Source organism: Larus michahellis, chromosome 12 (genome assembly GCF_964199755.1).
Source record: "Larus michahellis chromosome 12, bLarMic1.1, whole genome shotgun sequence".
Classification (NCBI taxonomy): Eukaryota; Metazoa; Chordata; class Aves; order Charadriiformes; family Laridae; genus Larus; species Larus michahellis.
The window spans coordinates 6,070,400-6,086,564 of record NC_133907.1 but is presented as its reverse complement, the minus strand read 5'-3'; the positions used below and the strand labels follow the sequence as shown (position 1 = coordinate 6,086,564).

General features: G+C 64.7%; 3 protein-coding genes across 5 annotated transcripts; 2 read left to right on the top strand and 1 right to left on the bottom strand.

Annotated features, from left to right (window-relative positions):
* Positions 1–1,947: 1,947 nt before the first annotated feature.
* On the top strand, positions 1,948–6,670 carry PLTP (phospholipid transfer protein). Its single transcript, XM_074605241.1, has 16 exons — positions 1,948–2,155; positions 2,948–3,063; positions 3,287–3,386; positions 3,467–3,595; positions 3,744–3,899; positions 4,093–4,156; positions 4,284–4,347; positions 4,467–4,558; positions 4,697–4,873; positions 5,055–5,114; positions 5,216–5,377; positions 5,586–5,653; positions 5,737–5,779; positions 5,977–6,040; positions 6,126–6,202; positions 6,321–6,670. Exons 2-16 carry the CDS (start codon positions 2,955–2,957, stop codon positions 6,459–6,461), a joined length of 1,506 nt encoding a protein of 501 aa, XP_074461342.1. The 5' UTR covers positions 1,948–2,155; positions 2,948–2,954; the 3' UTR covers positions 6,462–6,670.
* A 361-nt stretch (positions 6,671–7,031) lies between these two features.
* On the bottom strand, positions 7,032–14,601 carry CTSA (cathepsin A). Of its 2 annotated transcripts, none has more exons than XM_074605243.1 (15): positions 13,947–14,601; positions 11,138–11,298; positions 10,928–11,039; positions 10,765–10,815; positions 10,425–10,511; positions 10,166–10,321; positions 9,692–9,783; positions 9,281–9,365; positions 9,061–9,152; positions 8,761–8,839; positions 8,505–8,653; positions 8,353–8,428; positions 8,174–8,263; positions 7,917–8,018; positions 7,032–7,728 (listed from the first exon to the last, which is right to left on the bottom strand). In XM_074605243.1, exons 2-15 carry the CDS (start codon positions 11,296–11,298, stop codon positions 7,645–7,647), a joined length of 1,416 nt encoding a protein of 471 aa, XP_074461344.1. In that variant the 5' UTR covers positions 13,947–14,601; the 3' UTR covers positions 7,032–7,644. The 2 variants fall into 2 exon arrangements, with proteins under 2 accessions (XP_074461344.1, XP_074461343.1); XM_074605242.1 differs by lacking the exon at positions 13,947–14,601 and adding an exon at positions 11,550–11,651.
* NEURL2 (neuralized E3 ubiquitin protein ligase 2) lies at positions 11,988–15,572 on the top strand. Of its 2 annotated transcripts, none has more exons than XM_074605251.1 (2): positions 11,988–12,898; positions 15,133–15,572. In XM_074605251.1, exons 1-2 carry the CDS (start codon positions 12,223–12,225, stop codon positions 15,246–15,248), a joined length of 792 nt encoding a protein of 263 aa, XP_074461352.1. In that variant the 5' UTR covers positions 11,988–12,222; the 3' UTR covers positions 15,249–15,572. The 2 variants fall into 2 exon arrangements, with proteins under 2 accessions (XP_074461352.1, XP_074461353.1); XM_074605252.1 differs by having other exon boundaries at positions 12,118–12,902; positions 15,133–15,566.
* Positions 15,573–16,165: the final 593 nt, after the last annotated feature.

Sequence of the window (16,165 nt, the reverse complement as noted above, 5' to 3'; positions counted from 1 at the left end):
GGCGGGCGCATGCGCGGAGGGCGGGCGGCCGTTCCCGCCCCCCCTCCCCCCGCCCGCTCCGGCGCCATCTTTGGTGTGGCGCGGCGGCGGCGGACCGCCCCGTTGTGGGCACGGCCGCGCCGCCGTCACTATTTCGGGCCGCGCAGGCCTGTCATTGCGGCCCCGCGGTGGTCGCTGCGGAGCGGCCCTGCCCGCCCGCCGCGGGCGGTTCCTGTCATAGGCAGGGCGAGGCCGCAAGCGGTCGCCACCAAAGGGCCTTTGAAGTGTGGCGGCGCCGGGGCGGAGCGGGCGGCCGGGCCCGAGGGCGGGGGCGGCGCATTGATGTGCCGCCCGGCGGCAGCGGCCCGGCTGGGTGCCCGCAGCGGGGCTTCCGCCGCCCGGCGGCCGCTCCCTGCCGGCGCCTCAGCCCGCGGGCCCGGCCCCTGGCAGCCGGCCGCCCCGAGCGCTGTTCGTGCCCGTGTGCCTGCTGACAGGGATGCCTCTGTTCAGCAGCATCCGCTTATACATGTTTTTGCCTACGCACCCGCTCATTTAGTTGTTAATTTGGCCCACAGGGTCGGGTTTGAGAAAGGCTGCGGTGGCGTGCACAACTTGGCTGCCGGTGGCGGGTGGTGGCTGTGTGCGAGGGGACGGGTGTGCGCCCCGCCGTGAGCCTGCCCCACGCCCGGTGCGGGGCTTTGCAGGTGGAGCTGGGCGCTGGCATGGAGATGGGCAGCCACGCTGCTGCGCCAGTCCCTGGGATCCCTCTCTTGCCCTGAAAGCTGATGCTGGCGTGGCTGCCTTTCCACGCGGCCCGTTGGGATGTATTCCCGGCCGTGTTCCCCAGTGTGGCTGGACACAGGGAGGAGCAGCCGCGGGGCCGTCACCCCTGGCCACAGAGCCCTTTCCTGCCCTTTGCCTCTGGAGCATCTCCACTGCTCAGCTTTCCAAGGGCCTTTCTGTCTTCCCGGGCAGCGGCCCGACCTGCTCGCTCTCCCACAAGTCCTGCCCTCTGCTCTGAGAGCACCGGGGTCAGTTTAATGAGTTAATGCTGGCAAAGCAGTTCTGGAGGGATAAGTGCTGTGTAAGCACTAAGTCTCTCAAGTCTCCCTGTGTTTTGCCGCGCGAGCCCCACACCGCCCGGCTCTGCTGCCCCACAGCACAGATAATCGCCCAGGGCGCAAAGTGCTGGCTCAGACCAACCCCTTGTTGCACGTCCCCAGGAGGGGAGAGGGGACTCCGCGGAGGGACAGCGTGAAGCCTCCATCCTCGGAGCAGGGGGGCTCAAGTGGGCAAAGTGGGTGGTGAGGGCAGGGGCAGCCCCTGCAGCTTGCTTGGGGACCGGGGGAGGAAGCCCTGGCCTGAGGAGCTTCCCTGTCGCTTGCAGGCGTGGGATGGAGCAGGATGGCAGCGTGGATGCTGCTGGGGCCACTTCATCAGTCCTCCTCATGGTTCCACAAGCCCCGGTGCCTGCCAAGCTGCCGGCAGCAAGCTGGGCAACTCCAGGCAGAGAGGCATGTCCTGCAGACCCCGAGCTGCCCGGTTCGTGTCAGCCTGAGCAGAGGCTGTTGGAGCAGCACTGAGGATCCGGCAGCCCCAGCACCTTCTCCGCCTGGGGCTCACCTCACAGATGAGGCCACAGGGCCTATGTTGGGCTCTGTCTGTGGCACAGAGTTGACCGGACAGGGATGGAGCTGGCAGAGGGCGGCCGGGGCACTGGTAGAGGCTTACCTCTACACAGACTGGGGGGGGCTGCCCCGACATGACAGACCCCTCGGACCCCATTTGCACGCATGCCCCTCGCCACCCTGAGCACTGCCGGGATGCCCTGGGACATGGTGCGTGGCTGCGCTTGTGGGACACGCGAGGAGCTGCGTTTGCGGTGGAGGAGGAACGCTGCGTGCTCAGATTGGAGTCCGGGTGTCTGAGCAACCCGCTGTCTCTCTGCCTGTGCTGGCAGGCAGCCGGGGCTTAGCGTGCCGGAGACCTGCATCCTCCCCGTCCCGCTGTCTCCTCCCAGCTGTGGGCTTGCAAGGAGTGGCAGCTGGTGGGATATATAAAGGCAGGGGAACCTCAGCAAGCTCAAAAGAAACTCCTGGAGCTGCTGGTGTTCTCCCTCCCTCCTTTCACGTGATTCAGCTTCCCTACGCTAAGGGGAGCCAAGGACAACCTCACTGTAAGTACCCAAACTAAGCCGGCATTGTGTAGGCAAACCCCCGGTCTGTGCACAGCCTGGGGGAAGGATGGCGGCTCTGGGCCTTGGGCAGGAGGGTCCCCGTCCTCTCCCTTGCAGAGAACTGGGGGAAAAAGCTGTGGGAGCTGTGGACCGTCCCCACAGTCTTGCAGGGATCTCTGCCTGTTGCTGCTCCATGGGCAGGCTCCAGATCCCGTCTCAGCCCAGCACCCGGAGTGTGTGGGGCGTGCGGGCAGGCAGCACATCTCCATGGCAGGGGGCAGCTGGGGCTGCCCCGTGGGGCTGGGAGGGCTGTGGGGCAGCCCTACAGAAGAGGGCTCCCTTCTCTGTGGGGTGCTGGGGTTCCCCGCTGCAGCAGCACATGCTGGGCTTGCACTTTGCCATGCAGTTTTGGGAGCTGGGTGTGTTCAGGGCAGGATGGGAGGGTGCTGGGGCCAGCAGGAGCTGGCTGGAACGAGTGTTCCCAGGGGATGTGAGACCCCACGAACCCCACAGGGTCTGTGCTGGGGGCTTGTGTGCAGCACACTAGGGTGGGGGCTGTGCCACTCATGAGCTGCTGGTCCTCCTGCATGGGGGTTCAGGCAATGGGGACCCGGGCAGCACTGGGGGGTTTTGGGGTGTGGGGAGCAGCGGAGCCATGGGGTGTTCCTTGGGGCCACCCCTGCCCTGGGCTGCAAGCAGGTTGGGCAGCAGCCGCCTCCCTCCCAGGGTGGCCAGGTGTCCCCTGTGTGCCCCTCTGGGCCAGCCCGTGCTGACCCTGCTCTCTGCCTCCAGGTGTGAGATGGCTGCCGGCAGCTGCCTCCTCCTCCTCCTCCTGCCCTGGCTGGTCACGGCCTCGCACAGCCCACCCGGCTGCAAGATCCGGATTACCTCCAAGGGGCTGGACTTGGGTAAGGGGCCGGCCAGGACCCTGCTCCCGGGCCCTGGGTAAGAGGCAGGTTGGGATGCTGCTCCTGGGGTCTGCACCTGGGTAAGGCTGTCGGCTGGGACCCCTGCCTGCACTGCCCGTGCGTGGGGTGCCTGGAGAGGAGCTGGGGAGCTGGCTGGGGGCGATGCTGCTGGGAGGGCGGCACAGCCTGGCTGTTGCCAGCCCCAGCTCACTTTGCTTTGCAGTGAAGCAGGAGGGGCTGCGCTTCGTGGAGCAGGAGCTGCAGAACATCACGATGCCAGACGTGCATGGGAAGGAGGGGCAGTTCCACTACAACATCAGCCAGTGAGTGCTGCCCGCTCCCCGCGCACGTGGCTCCCCGTGTCCATCTGTCCATCCGACCATCTCTGTCTCCTCCCCTGCAGGGTCAAAGTGATGGACCTGCAGCTGGCATTTTCTGACCTGCACTTCCAGCCTCAGCAACACCTCGTCTTCAACATCAGCAACGCCTCCATCAGCCTGCGCTTCCGAAGACAGCTGCTCTACTGGTTCTTGTGAGCTACCTCCCACTCCCCACTCCTGTGGGGACCAGCCTACCCCACAGCTGGGCCACAGCTTGGCCGTGCCCACTGGGTGCCATGGGTGCCTTGCTGCCTTGCAGCTGCTAAGAGCCATGTGCTCCTCTCATCTTCTCGCTTCCAGCTATGACATTGGGTCCATCAATGCCTCTGCGGATGGCGTCCACATCCACACAGTGCTGCAGCTGGCCAAAGATGAGGCTGGGCGCCTGAAGATCTCTAACATGACCTGCAATGCCTCCATTGCCAGAATGCATGCAGGCTTCTCTGGCACGCTCAGGTACACCCAAACCTACCACAGCAGCCCTGTCCCTCGGCTGGGCCAGCTCCTCCTGTGCCGGGGTCCCCGGCCCCCCTTTCTGCACCCTCGGGACTTCCCCAGCCCAGGCTGTGTGCTCGCATGGGGATGGAGGAGCAGGACTGGAGCCGGAGGGGACGGCAGTCAGCTGCAGAGCTGCTGTTGTGTCCTGCAGAACGGTCTATGAATTCCTGAGCACCTTCATCATCACAGGGATGCGCTTCCTCCTCAGCCAGCAGGTAAGGCTGAGTGGAGACAGGCAATGGAGCCCGGGGGAGCCTGGCCTTGCCCCGCAGCGGGAGGAGGGTCTGGGTTCTCATCTGCATCTGGAGAGATTCCCCTCTTAGCCCAGCCCTTGCCTTTCAGATCTGCCCATCCCTGGAGCACGCCAGCCTGGTGCTGCTGAACTCCGTGCTGGACACGGTGCCGGGTGAGTGTTGCCCCGAGGGAAGGAACTGGACCCCGTTCACCGTGGGGGCAGGCACAGCTGGGCATTGGGCTGACAGGTAGCCCGCAGGCTTGGTTACAACAGCACATCTTCCCTGGCAGTGAGGAACTATGTGGATGAACACATTGGGATTGACTACTCCCTCCTGCGGGACCCAGCCATCTCCACAGATACCCTTGACCTAGACTTCAAGGTGACCACTGGATCCTGCCCTACTGACCCTCCCACAGTCCCCCTGGGAGCAGCTGTGCCAGCCTGCATGCTGGGCATGGTGGAGTGAGCAGTGTGGGCTGTGCTACGGCTGCAGAAACATCTCCTGTTCTCGGCCCAGGGCATGTTCTTCCCCCGTGCAAGAGAGAACCAAGAGCTGGAGAACCACGCGGTGGAGCCGGTGATCAAGGAGACCGAGCGCATGGTCTACGTTGCCTTCTCTGAGTACTTCTTTGACTCAGCTATGCACTCATACTTTCAGGCAGGTGTGCTGGCCATAGAGCTCCAGGGGGAGAAGGTAAGCAGTGCTGGGTCACCCGGCTATGCACACGCAGCTCTGCGGGCAGGGGCCTGATGCCAGGCAGGAGGGAGGGCTGGGCTCTGCCCACAGAGCAGAGGAAGTTGCCACCCAAGGAGCAGCTCTGCTGGGATCAACAGCGGCTGCTCGCTTACCCTCCAACGGTTTGTCCTCCCTGCAGGTGCCCAAGGACCTGGAGGTTTTGCTGAGAGCCACTTTCTTTGGGACCATCTTCATGCAGGTGAGAGGAGCACCTGGCCATGGTGGGAGGCACAGGGGAGCCCCTGGGGCAGAGCACTGTTCTGCCCAGCTCTGTGCCTCCTGCTCACCTGCCCTCCCCAGAGCCCTGCTGTGGATGCTCCGCTGCGGCTGGTGCTGCAGGTGTCGGCTCCTCCCCGCTGCATCATCAAACCCTCGGGCACCTCTGTCTCCGTCTCTGCCTTCCTCAACATCTCGCTGGTGCCCCCAGGACGCCCCGCCATCCAGCTCTCCAGCATGGCCATGGTGAGCGGGGGGCTGGCATGGCTGGGGCTCCCTGTGCAGCCACCCCAGCACACAGGGGAAAAACATTACCCACCCCATGTGGGATGGCTCTGGAGTCCCAAAGCAGAGGGACAGCTGGGCCTGGGGAGCAAGAGGAGCAGCCAGCCTGGCCAGCTGCCTGCCTGCAGTGGTCACAGCAGGGCTGCGATTCATCCTTCTCTCTCCTTAGGAAACAAAGCTGAGCGCCAAGGTGTTTCTCCAAGGGAAGGCGCTCCGTGTGCAGCTGGACCTGCGACGGTATGGCCCACGCTGGGGTCCCGCGGAGGCTGTGGGGAAGGTCCCCCTCCGTGCCCCGCTCACGGCTGCTTTCTCCTCTGCAGGTTTCGCATCTACTCCAAGCAGTCTGCACTGGAGTCGCTAGCGGTGAGCAGACCCTGTGCCAGCCTGGGGGTCTGGCCTCCCTTGCCAGTCCCCAGCCACAGCATGGAGGAGGCTTGGGGAGGGGCTGCACATTGCAGGACACCCCCTTCTAGTCCACCCAGTGCTAAGTGCAGGCATGTCCTGCCCAGGCAGGCCGGTCTGCTGCTGCTGTGCTCACACATGCTCCTCTCTCTCCCCAGCTGTTCTCACTGCAGGCCCCACTGAAGACCCTGCTGCAGCTGACGATCATGCCCATCATTAACGGTAGGCACCACCACTGACCACGCTCAGCCAGGCTTGGGGCAGAGGCAGTGGGACTCGTCTTCACTGCATCTCTCCCTCCCTGCAGAGAGGACTAAAAAGGGGGTGCAGATCCCACTGCCAGAAGGCATGGACTTCACCAAGGAGGTGGTCACCAACCATGCTGTACGTGGTGGGATAGGGGCAGCTTGGGACCCCCCAGCAGGCACAGGGACCAAGTCCTTCCTGCTGGGACAGGGCACACTCACAGCCTGCCTTGTGCTAATCCTCTTCCCCTTTGCAGGGATTCCTCACGGTGGGAGCTGATCTCCACTTCTCCAAGGGGCTGCGGGAGGTGATTGAGAAATACCGCCCGGCCCCTACCACCCCCACCTACCCCAGCTCATGGCCTGCAGAGCCCAGCATGGACCCCCACCAGCTCTAGCTCTTCTCCCCACTCGCTCCTTCACCCCGGACTGAGGGCAGATCCCGGGCTGGACCCGTAGACTGTAGGTAGGAAGCAGCTTCCCTGGTACCACTGCCACATCCCGCAGGGCGCCTGTGCCCTGGTGGGTAGCAGCAAGGCGGAGACAGCTGCTCTGGGAACCCCTGCTGCACCCCTTCTCATTACACTAATAAACCACTCGACTCCAACCTGCGCGGCCTCGTTGCTTGGAGAATGTGCCCACACTGGACTGCATGGCTGCCAGCACGTAGGGAGAGATAGGGAAGGAGGCAGACAGCGCTGGTCTCCCAGATCAGGTACTCGGGAGGCAGATGGGGCTCAGAGCAACTGCACTTCCCCTGCTCTTGTGGGTGGCTTGTTTCCAGGCCTCACTGACCCCCTGCAGAGACAGGGGGCACAGACCACAAGGTTCTGGCTCCCCAGCACAGTGTGTCAGCACTCACCTCTGCTGGATCCTCAGCGTGTAGTGGTACTCCTTGGAAAGCAAAGGAAAGCAAAGCAGGGGGTGGCAGAGTGGTGTGAGGAGCTGGGCAATGAGGAGCAGAACCACCTTGTTCAGAGAGTTTATTGCAAGTTCCCAGGAGCGCTGTGTGCCCCAGGCAGTGAGCAGGTGGTGGGACTGTCTTCACGGCAAGCCTCCTTCACCAGGACCAGATGTGGGAGCAGTTTGGAGAAGAGCAGAAAGTCCCTGCAGGAGCAGTGCCCAGCTGCCCACAGCCACCACATGAACTGTGCTTTCTTACCAGGGGGCAGCCGCTTCGGAGCCTGCCCAGGGCTGTGTGCGTGCAGGGGCAGAGGGGAAGTGGCGGGGACTGCTCCCTTCCCAGGAGGGAAGTAGCTGTCTGCCCAGACAGGGAGGAGGTGAGACAGGAAGCCACAAGCCAGGAGGCAGCTGCACAAGGGTTACGACTCCTCACCCAGCAAGGACAGAGCCCCTGTGACTCTCCTCACCCCCCCGTCCACTACAGGCAGCCCCATCCTCCACCCTGTCCAGCCAGGCAGAGCCCCTGGGCTGGAGGGGGCAGCCCCACCGGCTGCAGGAGTGACTTGTTTTGTGGCACAGGGAGCCCAGGCGCAGCTGAGCGGCAGCAAGGACAGGCTGTGCAGGAGGTGCCGGGTGGTGAGGGCAGCCGGGGCGCCAGGCACTACCTCCCCACAGCTCCTAGTAAGGCTCGTTCTTAATGAAGCGGCTGAACATGGTGAAGGCAGCAAGCGGCCGGTCCGTGGGCACCATGTGGCCGGCTCCCTGCGGGAAACAGGCAGCAGCAGGTCAGTGCCGGCCACGGGGCTGACGCTGCCCTGCGTCTCCAGCTCCAGGCTGCCCACAGCCCAGCCAGCACCACCCCACTCTGATTGCAGCACCGGTGTCTGGCACTCCCGCCTGCGTCACAGCCAGCAGCCCTGTCCCGTCTCCACAGAGCCCCTCAGCCCTACCTTGACAGTGAGGAAGGCGATGTTGGTGAATTCCTTCACGAAGCCCCCAATCTGGTTCACGCCTCCTTCAGTGTAAAGCCAGGGCCGGCGAGCTACCTGCACCTGGGATCAGTGGCAGCATCCTCAGTGCCTCAGGTGCCTGAGGCAGACGGCCAAGCCCTGCCCACGCTCTCGCCGCAGCCAGCCCCGTTGCGCAGCCGACTGCACAGTCTAGAGCTGGTGACTGGCCTGGACCAAGCCCTACCCTGCCCGTTTACCTTCTGGCACAGCGAATCCACAAACCACTCATCCCCAAGGAAGTTGCAGGCCATGTCGACATCCCCATTGTACACCAGGATCCGGTATTTCTGCAGAACAGAAGGAGGGTGAGCATTTCACAGGGCAGCAGCCCTGGCCAGAGCTGGTCCCAGGGCCCGGTGGGCTCCCCAGCACGCACCGTGGCTCCAAGCAGCTTCAGGTACTGGTCGTTCATCTGCATGTACAGGCGCTTGTAGCTGCGGTTCACCTCAAAGCTGCGGAGGAAGCATTAGCATCATGCAGCTGCTCGTGCTTGCGACAGTCCCTCCCTCCCACCCAGAACTTGCTCACCTGCACACCTGCCACTCCGGGGCGTCAGGGGAGATGTGGAGAGCCTTCCTCACCTCCGGGCAGTTTAGATATGTCCTGGGGGCTGTGGAGTTCGTGCAAGGAGGGTCCATCCGGACCTTATTCCGGGCTACTGGCATCCGGAACAGGTTCTGGGAGAGAGTTGGGAGTTTCTGACACAGCAGCACTTGCCCACAGGCAGCACTGCTGGCTGGGCAGAGGATGCTCGCAGCCCCGTGGCACAGATGCCCAGGCTCACCTGCCGCCAGGAGAACTTCATCGGCATCTGGATGAAGGAGTTGCCCAGGTCGTGTGTGATGAGAGAGTCACCCTCATACCTGCGGCCAGAAAGAGCACAGGGACAGCCTGAAAGCTCTGGAGAAACAGGAGTTCAAGGTCCTCCCCAGGGGAGTCCTTGACAGCAGCCAGACATGGTCCATCTGTCCCAGACGGACGCCCTGCCCAGCCCACCACATCCCTCTGCCAATGGGGACCCCACACGCCACAAACCAAAGACAGCCAGTGCCTGGAGACCTGTCTACCCTGCGACCACTCTCACCTCATGCTCCCAGGAACACCGCCATCACACGGGGCGTAGAGGTTGTAGATGTTGAGGCCGGACTCCTCTATGATCTGAATCGTCTCCTCCATCTGCAACAAGCCGGAAGGATTTGGGACTCAGGATGCTTGAGGGACCATGGGCCCATCCAGAGCCAGGTGGTGAATACTGCTCACAGACCAGGATCGGGCAGGCACTCAGGGGCTCTGGCTCCCCTCACCTTGAGCGTGCAGTTCAGGTTGGAGTTGTCGTGGAAGTTGCACTTCCCTTGGGAGCAGCAGAAGGCCTGCAAATCCTTCCACAGCCTGCGGGCAGAGACCAGGGGACTTGGACCACACTGCCCAAATGGCAACGCCAACACAAAGCCAGCGGCCACAGCACCAGCTGCACTGCAGGCTCCCTGCCCAGCAGCCGCACAGCACGTCGCTCGGTGCCCTGTGCACGGCACAAACAAATGTGCCCATGGGAGCTGCCTAGGACGAAGGGCCATCTCCACAGCCTGACTACTGGCCCAAATTAGGCCAGGAGCTTCCCTTGTCCTGCACACCACTGACCCAGCTGGTCCCATCCCACACCGTGCCCCCATCCTGCTCGCACAGGGATGTAGCGGCAGCACTCCCCCTCCTCTTACTCAGTCCCCAGCAGGCCGTGGTAATAGGCAAAGTAAACCAGGGAGTTGTCATTGATCTCGTAGGAGGAGAGGCCATTTCCCACAGCGATTCCCTACAAGGCAAGAAGAAAACAACTCTGTTGTGTTCCAGCTCCCCACAGGGCAGCCACAGCAGCAGCAGCAGCAGCAGGCAGGAAGCAGATGCGGCACTGTTTACTCCACGGAGGCAACAGGAAGGGTCGGGGGTGCCTGAGAACGCTCCCCTGGTCCCTCGTGGCAGGGATGGACACGTCCGCCAGCAGCCCCTGCCAGCACCCCAGGAGAAGATGAAAGGCTGCAGGGCCAGACCCGCCCTACACTCTGGAGGGGGCCCCGCACGCTGGTTTCACAGACGGTCCCCACCCCGGTATCCGCTCGAGAGCCCCAGTGAAGCCGTGCCAAGCCCTCTGGCTCCCTGGCTTAGCCCAAGGCTGGCGGCAGAGCCCAGCTGCCCACCTTCAGGTTGAGACTGGGGTCCTGCATCACCCACTCCGCCAGCGTGGGGATATAGACCCCCCCATAGCTCTCCCCCGTGAGGAAGAGATCGTTCTTGGAGTACTCGGGGAAGAGCCGGAGGAAATCCTTCAGCGCCAGGTAGTTGTTGTGAGCGACCTGAAGGCAGGAAGACACAGGGGTCAGCAGCAAGGCAGGACCCCCAGCACCCAGGCTGGGGCAGGCAGGAGGGAGGTCCCTCTCAGCAGCTCAGGTCACTCGCCTCGGTGTCATTTGTGGCGTACTTCTTGTCATCAGAGTACGAGAAGCCGACACCCGCGGGGGACTCCACGTAGAGCACATTGGCAATCTGCAGGGACAGCAGAGGAGCTGGAGATCAGGGGACACCTCCCGTCCTGGCTCGTTGAGGCAGAGGGCTACTGGCCTTGCCGGTGGTGGCACCCGTGGGTGTCTGGCCTGCCCCAGGGCTGTGCTGGTGGGGCCACATTCCTGTCCCGCTTGACAGCAGACTTGAGAGGAGGGTGTGTTGGGGAGGGGGAGGAACTGGCTCAGAGCCACCCTCTCCCCACAGCCGTGGAGGGCTGCAGCGCCTGCGCCCGTACCTTGTTCCAGGCGTAGTCGTTATACTTCAGCGTGACCCCGTCGGGCTGGATCTGGGGAAGCACAAGGCAGTGACCGATGGGCACAACCAGGCTGGCCCCAGCGGGACGGCACGTGCCACGCAGCCTGCCAGCCTTGAGCCATGGGACAGCCATGACTACTAACCAGGAAGGGGCCGTGCTCCTTCAGGAATCCCTCCATGGAGCTGCAGCCGGGGCCTCCGTTCAGCCACAGCACCAGGGGGCTGCTCTGGGGGTTGCTCTGGGCCTCCACAAACCTGCAGACACACCACCGTCAGTGCCCAGCCAGGCCCCCGCCCCGGCCGCTGGGGGCTCAGCCCGGCACCAGCCCCAGTACCGGCAGGGCCTCACGTACCAGTAGTGCAGGTGCTTGCCCGGCCCGGCGCAGAGGTAGCCCGAGAAGTGGCGGAAGGAGGGTTGCTTGGCCAGCCCCGGCAGGAAGGTCACCTCGTGGCCCGGGGGGGCGGCCCGGCTCAGCCCCAGCAGCAGCAGCGTGCACAGCAGCACCGGCCCCATCTGCAAGGGAGCGGGGGGACGGGAGGGGAGGTCGGGGCGCTGCTCGCCGGTAACGGCCCCGGTCCCAGCAGCGCCCCGGGGCTGCCCCAGTCCCGACCCGACCCGACCCGACCCCCGGGGCTGGTCCCAGCTGCCCCCGGTCCGGCCCGACCCCCCACGCTGGCCCCGGAGCGATCGGTCCCGGTCGGTGCCTCCGGCGGCCGGGGTCCCTCCCAGCCCCCCGGTGCCGACCCCGGCCCCGTCCCGCTGACCTCGGCCGCTCCCGGCGCGGCTCTCGCAGGCGGCGGCTGTCCCGGCGGGCACATGACACCCGCCCATATGACCTCCGGTGCCCACGTGAGCGGGGCGGGGCCTGGCGGCGGCCAATCAGCGCCCCGGGGGCGGCCGGGGCTTGCCCCGGTACCGCGCGCGCACGTGGGACGGGACCCCCAGGACGGGACGGGACCCCCGGGACGGGACCCCCGGTGGGGGCCGCAGCTGGGGTGTCCCTGCTCCACGCCGTGCCCTGCCCCGGGCCACCACGCAGGACCCCCCCCACGGTGCCCGCGGTGCGGGGATCCGGCCCCGGTGGGAGCCCTCAACCCCGTGCGGGCACGGCGGCGAGGGTGCGATGCCCCGATGGCCACCACCGGGCACTTCCCGGTGTCACCGGTCACAGCAGGAACGGCCGGGCACTACCACTTACCACCGGGCACAGCCACAGGCAGCACCGGGCACCGACGAGCAGCACCGGGGAGGTGCTGCGTGGCCCTGAGAACCCGGTGGGGCCCGGCCGTGCCCCAGCAGACGCAGGGTCCCCTCCCGCCCTGGGGTCCCCTCCCGCCCTCCCCCGCGGCACTAGGACCCCTCCGAGTCAAGCCCAGAGGGGCCGTCACCACCCGGCGACAGCTGTGACGGGGACAGTTAAAAATAGCGGTGTCGGCGATGGCGTCCCGGTGCCGCCTCGCCGCGCGCTTCCACCGCGTCCACGGCACCAACGTCCGCCTGGACGCCTCGCGCACGCGGGCCACGCGGGTGGAGAGCTTCGCCAACGGGCTCTGCTTCAGCCAGGAGCCACTGGCGCCCGGGCAGATCTTTCTGGTGGAGATCGAGGAGAAGGAGCTGGGCTGGTGCGGGCACCTGCGCGTGGGGCTGACGGCCCACGACCCCCAGAGCCTGGAGGTGGTGCCCGAGTATTCGCTACCGGACCTGGTCAACATGGGGGACACCTGGGTGTTCGCCATCACCCGGAGCCACAACCGCGTCACGGAGGATGGGGAGGGGGCGCGGGCGCAGGGTTCCCCGTGGGAGCCCTTCCTGCTGATCGAGCGGGTGAGGATCCCCCGTGACACGCTGGTAGGACGCAGCAAGCCCGGGCGCTACAGCCACATCTTGGATGACCTGTTCAAGATGAACGTGCTGCCCGCGACTGCCCGGCGCAGCCGGATCGGCGTGCTGTACGCCCCACAGCCCGACGGCACTGCTGACATGCACATCGTCATCAACGGAGAGGACATGGGGCCGAGCGCCAGGCACCTGCCCACCACCCGCCCGCTCTACGCTGTGGTCGACGTCTTCGCCTCCACCAAGAGCGTCCGGGTCATCCCGGTGGAATACGGCTGTAGGTACCTGCCCCCTCCCTGGGGCATGTCCTGCACGGGCCAGGAGCCCGGGAGGGGTAGTTTTGGTGGGGTCACCCCATAGTCCCCACAGTGGGAGCGTCAGTGTGTGCCACAGGGCAGAGGCCACAGGAGAGCCCCCCACCCTGCAGAGTATGGGCAAGACCCCACACGGCCACTGATGGGTGGTGTCCCCTGAAAGCTCTGCCATGATGGTTAGGGAAGAGACCAGCCTGGTCACCCTTCCTGAGTGGAGCAATGGGGGTGGGTGTTCTGGGCTGCCCCAGACTGGGGGCTGCAGGACTGTGGAGCTGTGCCCCCACAGCACCACGCTCATCCCCAGCCAGACGGACGCCCCTGACCGCTGCCCAACGCTGGCACTTGCAGAGCTGCGTCTCGGAGGCTGGCGACCCCCCGGCATGCCTAGCCTTGGTGCCGTGGGCACACGGCAGCCCGCAGCCAAGCAACGTCCTCCTTTGGCATCAAAACATCCGGCTGCGCACTGCTGCTCGCCCTGGCACGCACGTCACCCCCCGGCGCCTGCCGCGTGCCCCCGCTGCGGGGTGCCCTGGGCAGACACCCTGTGATGCCATCGGAGATTGGGCAATATCCAGCATCCCTCAGCAAGGCGGGGAGGAGCTGGGAAAGCCGATGCTGGTTGCTGGCTCTTGTGAGGAGTCAGGCTAATTAATGCTAATTAGCACCATACTGGGAAAATGAGCAGATGCTGAGAATGAGGTGAGAGAAGAGGCAGAAGGAGAGCTAGCGCCTGGGTGCCGCCTGTCCCTGACCGCCGGGAGCCACCGCTTCTCTCACTGGTGCAAAGTTCAGCTGCTTCTGTCTCAAGGCTGAAACACAGGATTCTCTCTGCCCGCTGCTGTGAGCCGGATTATCCAAACAGGGAGGTTAAATGTGCCCGGACGCCCAGGTCCCCCTGTCCTGAGAGCGTGTTGAGGGCAACCAGCCAGAGCATGCTGCAGGAGGCCACTGAGCCACCTCGGAAGGCCCATTCCCAGCCACTCGTGAGGAACTTGCGCTGGCAGCACGTACCTCTGGGAAAGCTGCTCCCTCCTGACGCAGACACGGGCTGGGCTGTGTGTCCCTGCAAATGCCGCAGCTGGCACAGGCGCTGCTGTAGAGGCACAATCTGACTTCTTCCCCTCTGCTAAGGCTTCAGTAGCTCCACTTCCTGGAACACTTCTTCAGGGTTTAAAAATCATTCTCGGTGCAGTTTTGTTTCTGGTCAGGGTCCAGCTGGTGAAGCAAAAATGAGAAGTGAGCAGCTGAGCTGCTGGTGACACGAGATGCAGCACGGGAGGCTGGGGACAGGAGAAGCAAAGGGCATCTGCTGCCCATCACACAGCACTCGGCACGATGCAGCCCCGCGCCGCCGAGGCAGAGATAAGCACTCCAGCCATCCCAAAACGGCCCCAAGGTCGGGAGCCAGCTGGGCACAGTGTGGCTGTGCTCGTTGTGAGCCCCCAGAGGCATCCAGGAGGCTCAGCTGGAGAGGTGCTGAGCTGTGTGTGGGCAAAATGGCCGGGTACCACCTATGGCTCTGCTCTTGGAAGCAGTGGATGAACCAGGGCCCACAGGCTTGAGTCAGCTCTCATTTAAAATCTGAGGAGAGTGCTGCCCGCAGATAATTGCACCCAGGCTGCTGAGCCACCAAAGCTCCGGAAAGAGGAATCCCACGGGGGTGCGTGTCACAGGAACAGGAACCCGGCAGAGCCCCTGCGGGCGGCCATGGGAACGGCTCAGAAGATGGTTGTCTCAAAGGCAGTGTGGCAGCTGCCTCCGCAGGCAGCACAGCCCCGGCCTACGGTGCCCACCCAGCAGCCTGGCACCGGTGGAGGCAGATCAAGGGAGCAGGATGAAAGGAAAGCGCATCGTGGGCATGTGAGACCCCGGGGAGCCGCTCGACAGCCCCCAGAGTAAACAAATGCAAACCAGCCATGGTAACGCACAGCTTGGGCACGTAACTGTCCTCCCAGCCTTCCTCCGAATAACGGGAAGAGCTTCACTGCCCGGGGCCCTTGAGCTCCCATCCCAGCTGGAGCAGCCGGCTCAAGCCCAGGGCAGGATGCCTGCTCCTGCCGCAGAGCAAGCTCACCCACTGCTGCCCTAAAACATGGTGCCTCTGGGGAGCCTCAGAGCCCGTCTCCTCCACACCCCTCTGCTCTCAGCCTCGCCGGCGACTCGGCCAGCTCAGATGTTTCTTTCTGTTCTCTTCCAGTTCCCTCGCTGCAGACTCTCTGCCGGCTGGTCATCCAGAAGCACATTGTCCACCGCCTGGCCATCGACGGGCTGGACCTGCCCCCGCCGCTGAAGAGCTTCTGCAAACATGAGTGAGGTGTCGAGGGCACTGCCCCAGGCTGCTCCCTGTGCCAACAGCCCCACCAGCGATGGACGGCCAGCTGCCTGGGTAGGATCTGTGCCCCAAGCAGCCCCATCTGTCTCCCGGGGCCTGACAGCATGTTAGCCCCCATGCCCTCGCCCCCAGGGGTGCCTGCGTGCACGGCCTGTGCTGCCAAAGGGCTGACATGAGAGCACGGGCAGCGTGACAGAGCATCAGAGGGACGTTCCTCCATGCAGACGGGTGCGGCAGGGACGGTGCGTGGGCAGGAGGGTGGCACAGGTCAGAGCGAGCAATAAAGCACTTCCAGCCAGAAAGCGAGCATGCTGTGGGGAGTGCCAGCACACGGAGCAATGCAGGGGAGCGAGGATTGGTGCCCGACCCGCTGCTGTCAGGGCTGTGTGCCCGCAGTGGGAGTCCCCCTGCAACAGGGTGCTGATGGAGCCGGGCTGGGGCAGGCACTGTGGGACCCGCAGAGCCCCTGCAGCCAGGAGACCCGGCCCCACCAACGGGATCGGCATCCCACGGCACAAGGCTTCAACGGAATCCCAGCACTGGGCCAGTCCTTGACAGGGCAAGGCCAGTGCTGGGCAGCTCTGGGGGCTGGCATGCCGCCCGGCTCCCATCTGGGGGAGGAAGCCGTGGCTTTGGGTTTTTTAGTTGCCAGCCAAGGGGACTTTCTTCTCCTTCCATGTCAGGGCATTTCATGTGGCTTCAGGGGAGCTGCCTTCCAGTAAGACGGGAAGAGTCCCGTTAAAGGAGGGCTTGATGGGCTGGGACCCCCCTGCGTTTCATCAGCCACTCGTGGGAGCCGGTCCCCCTCCAGCAAGGAACAAAGCTGGGCCTGTGAGTGTGGCCCTCAAACACTGCTAGGCTCCAGACCTGCCCAGGAACAAAGCTGGGATCACCCGTG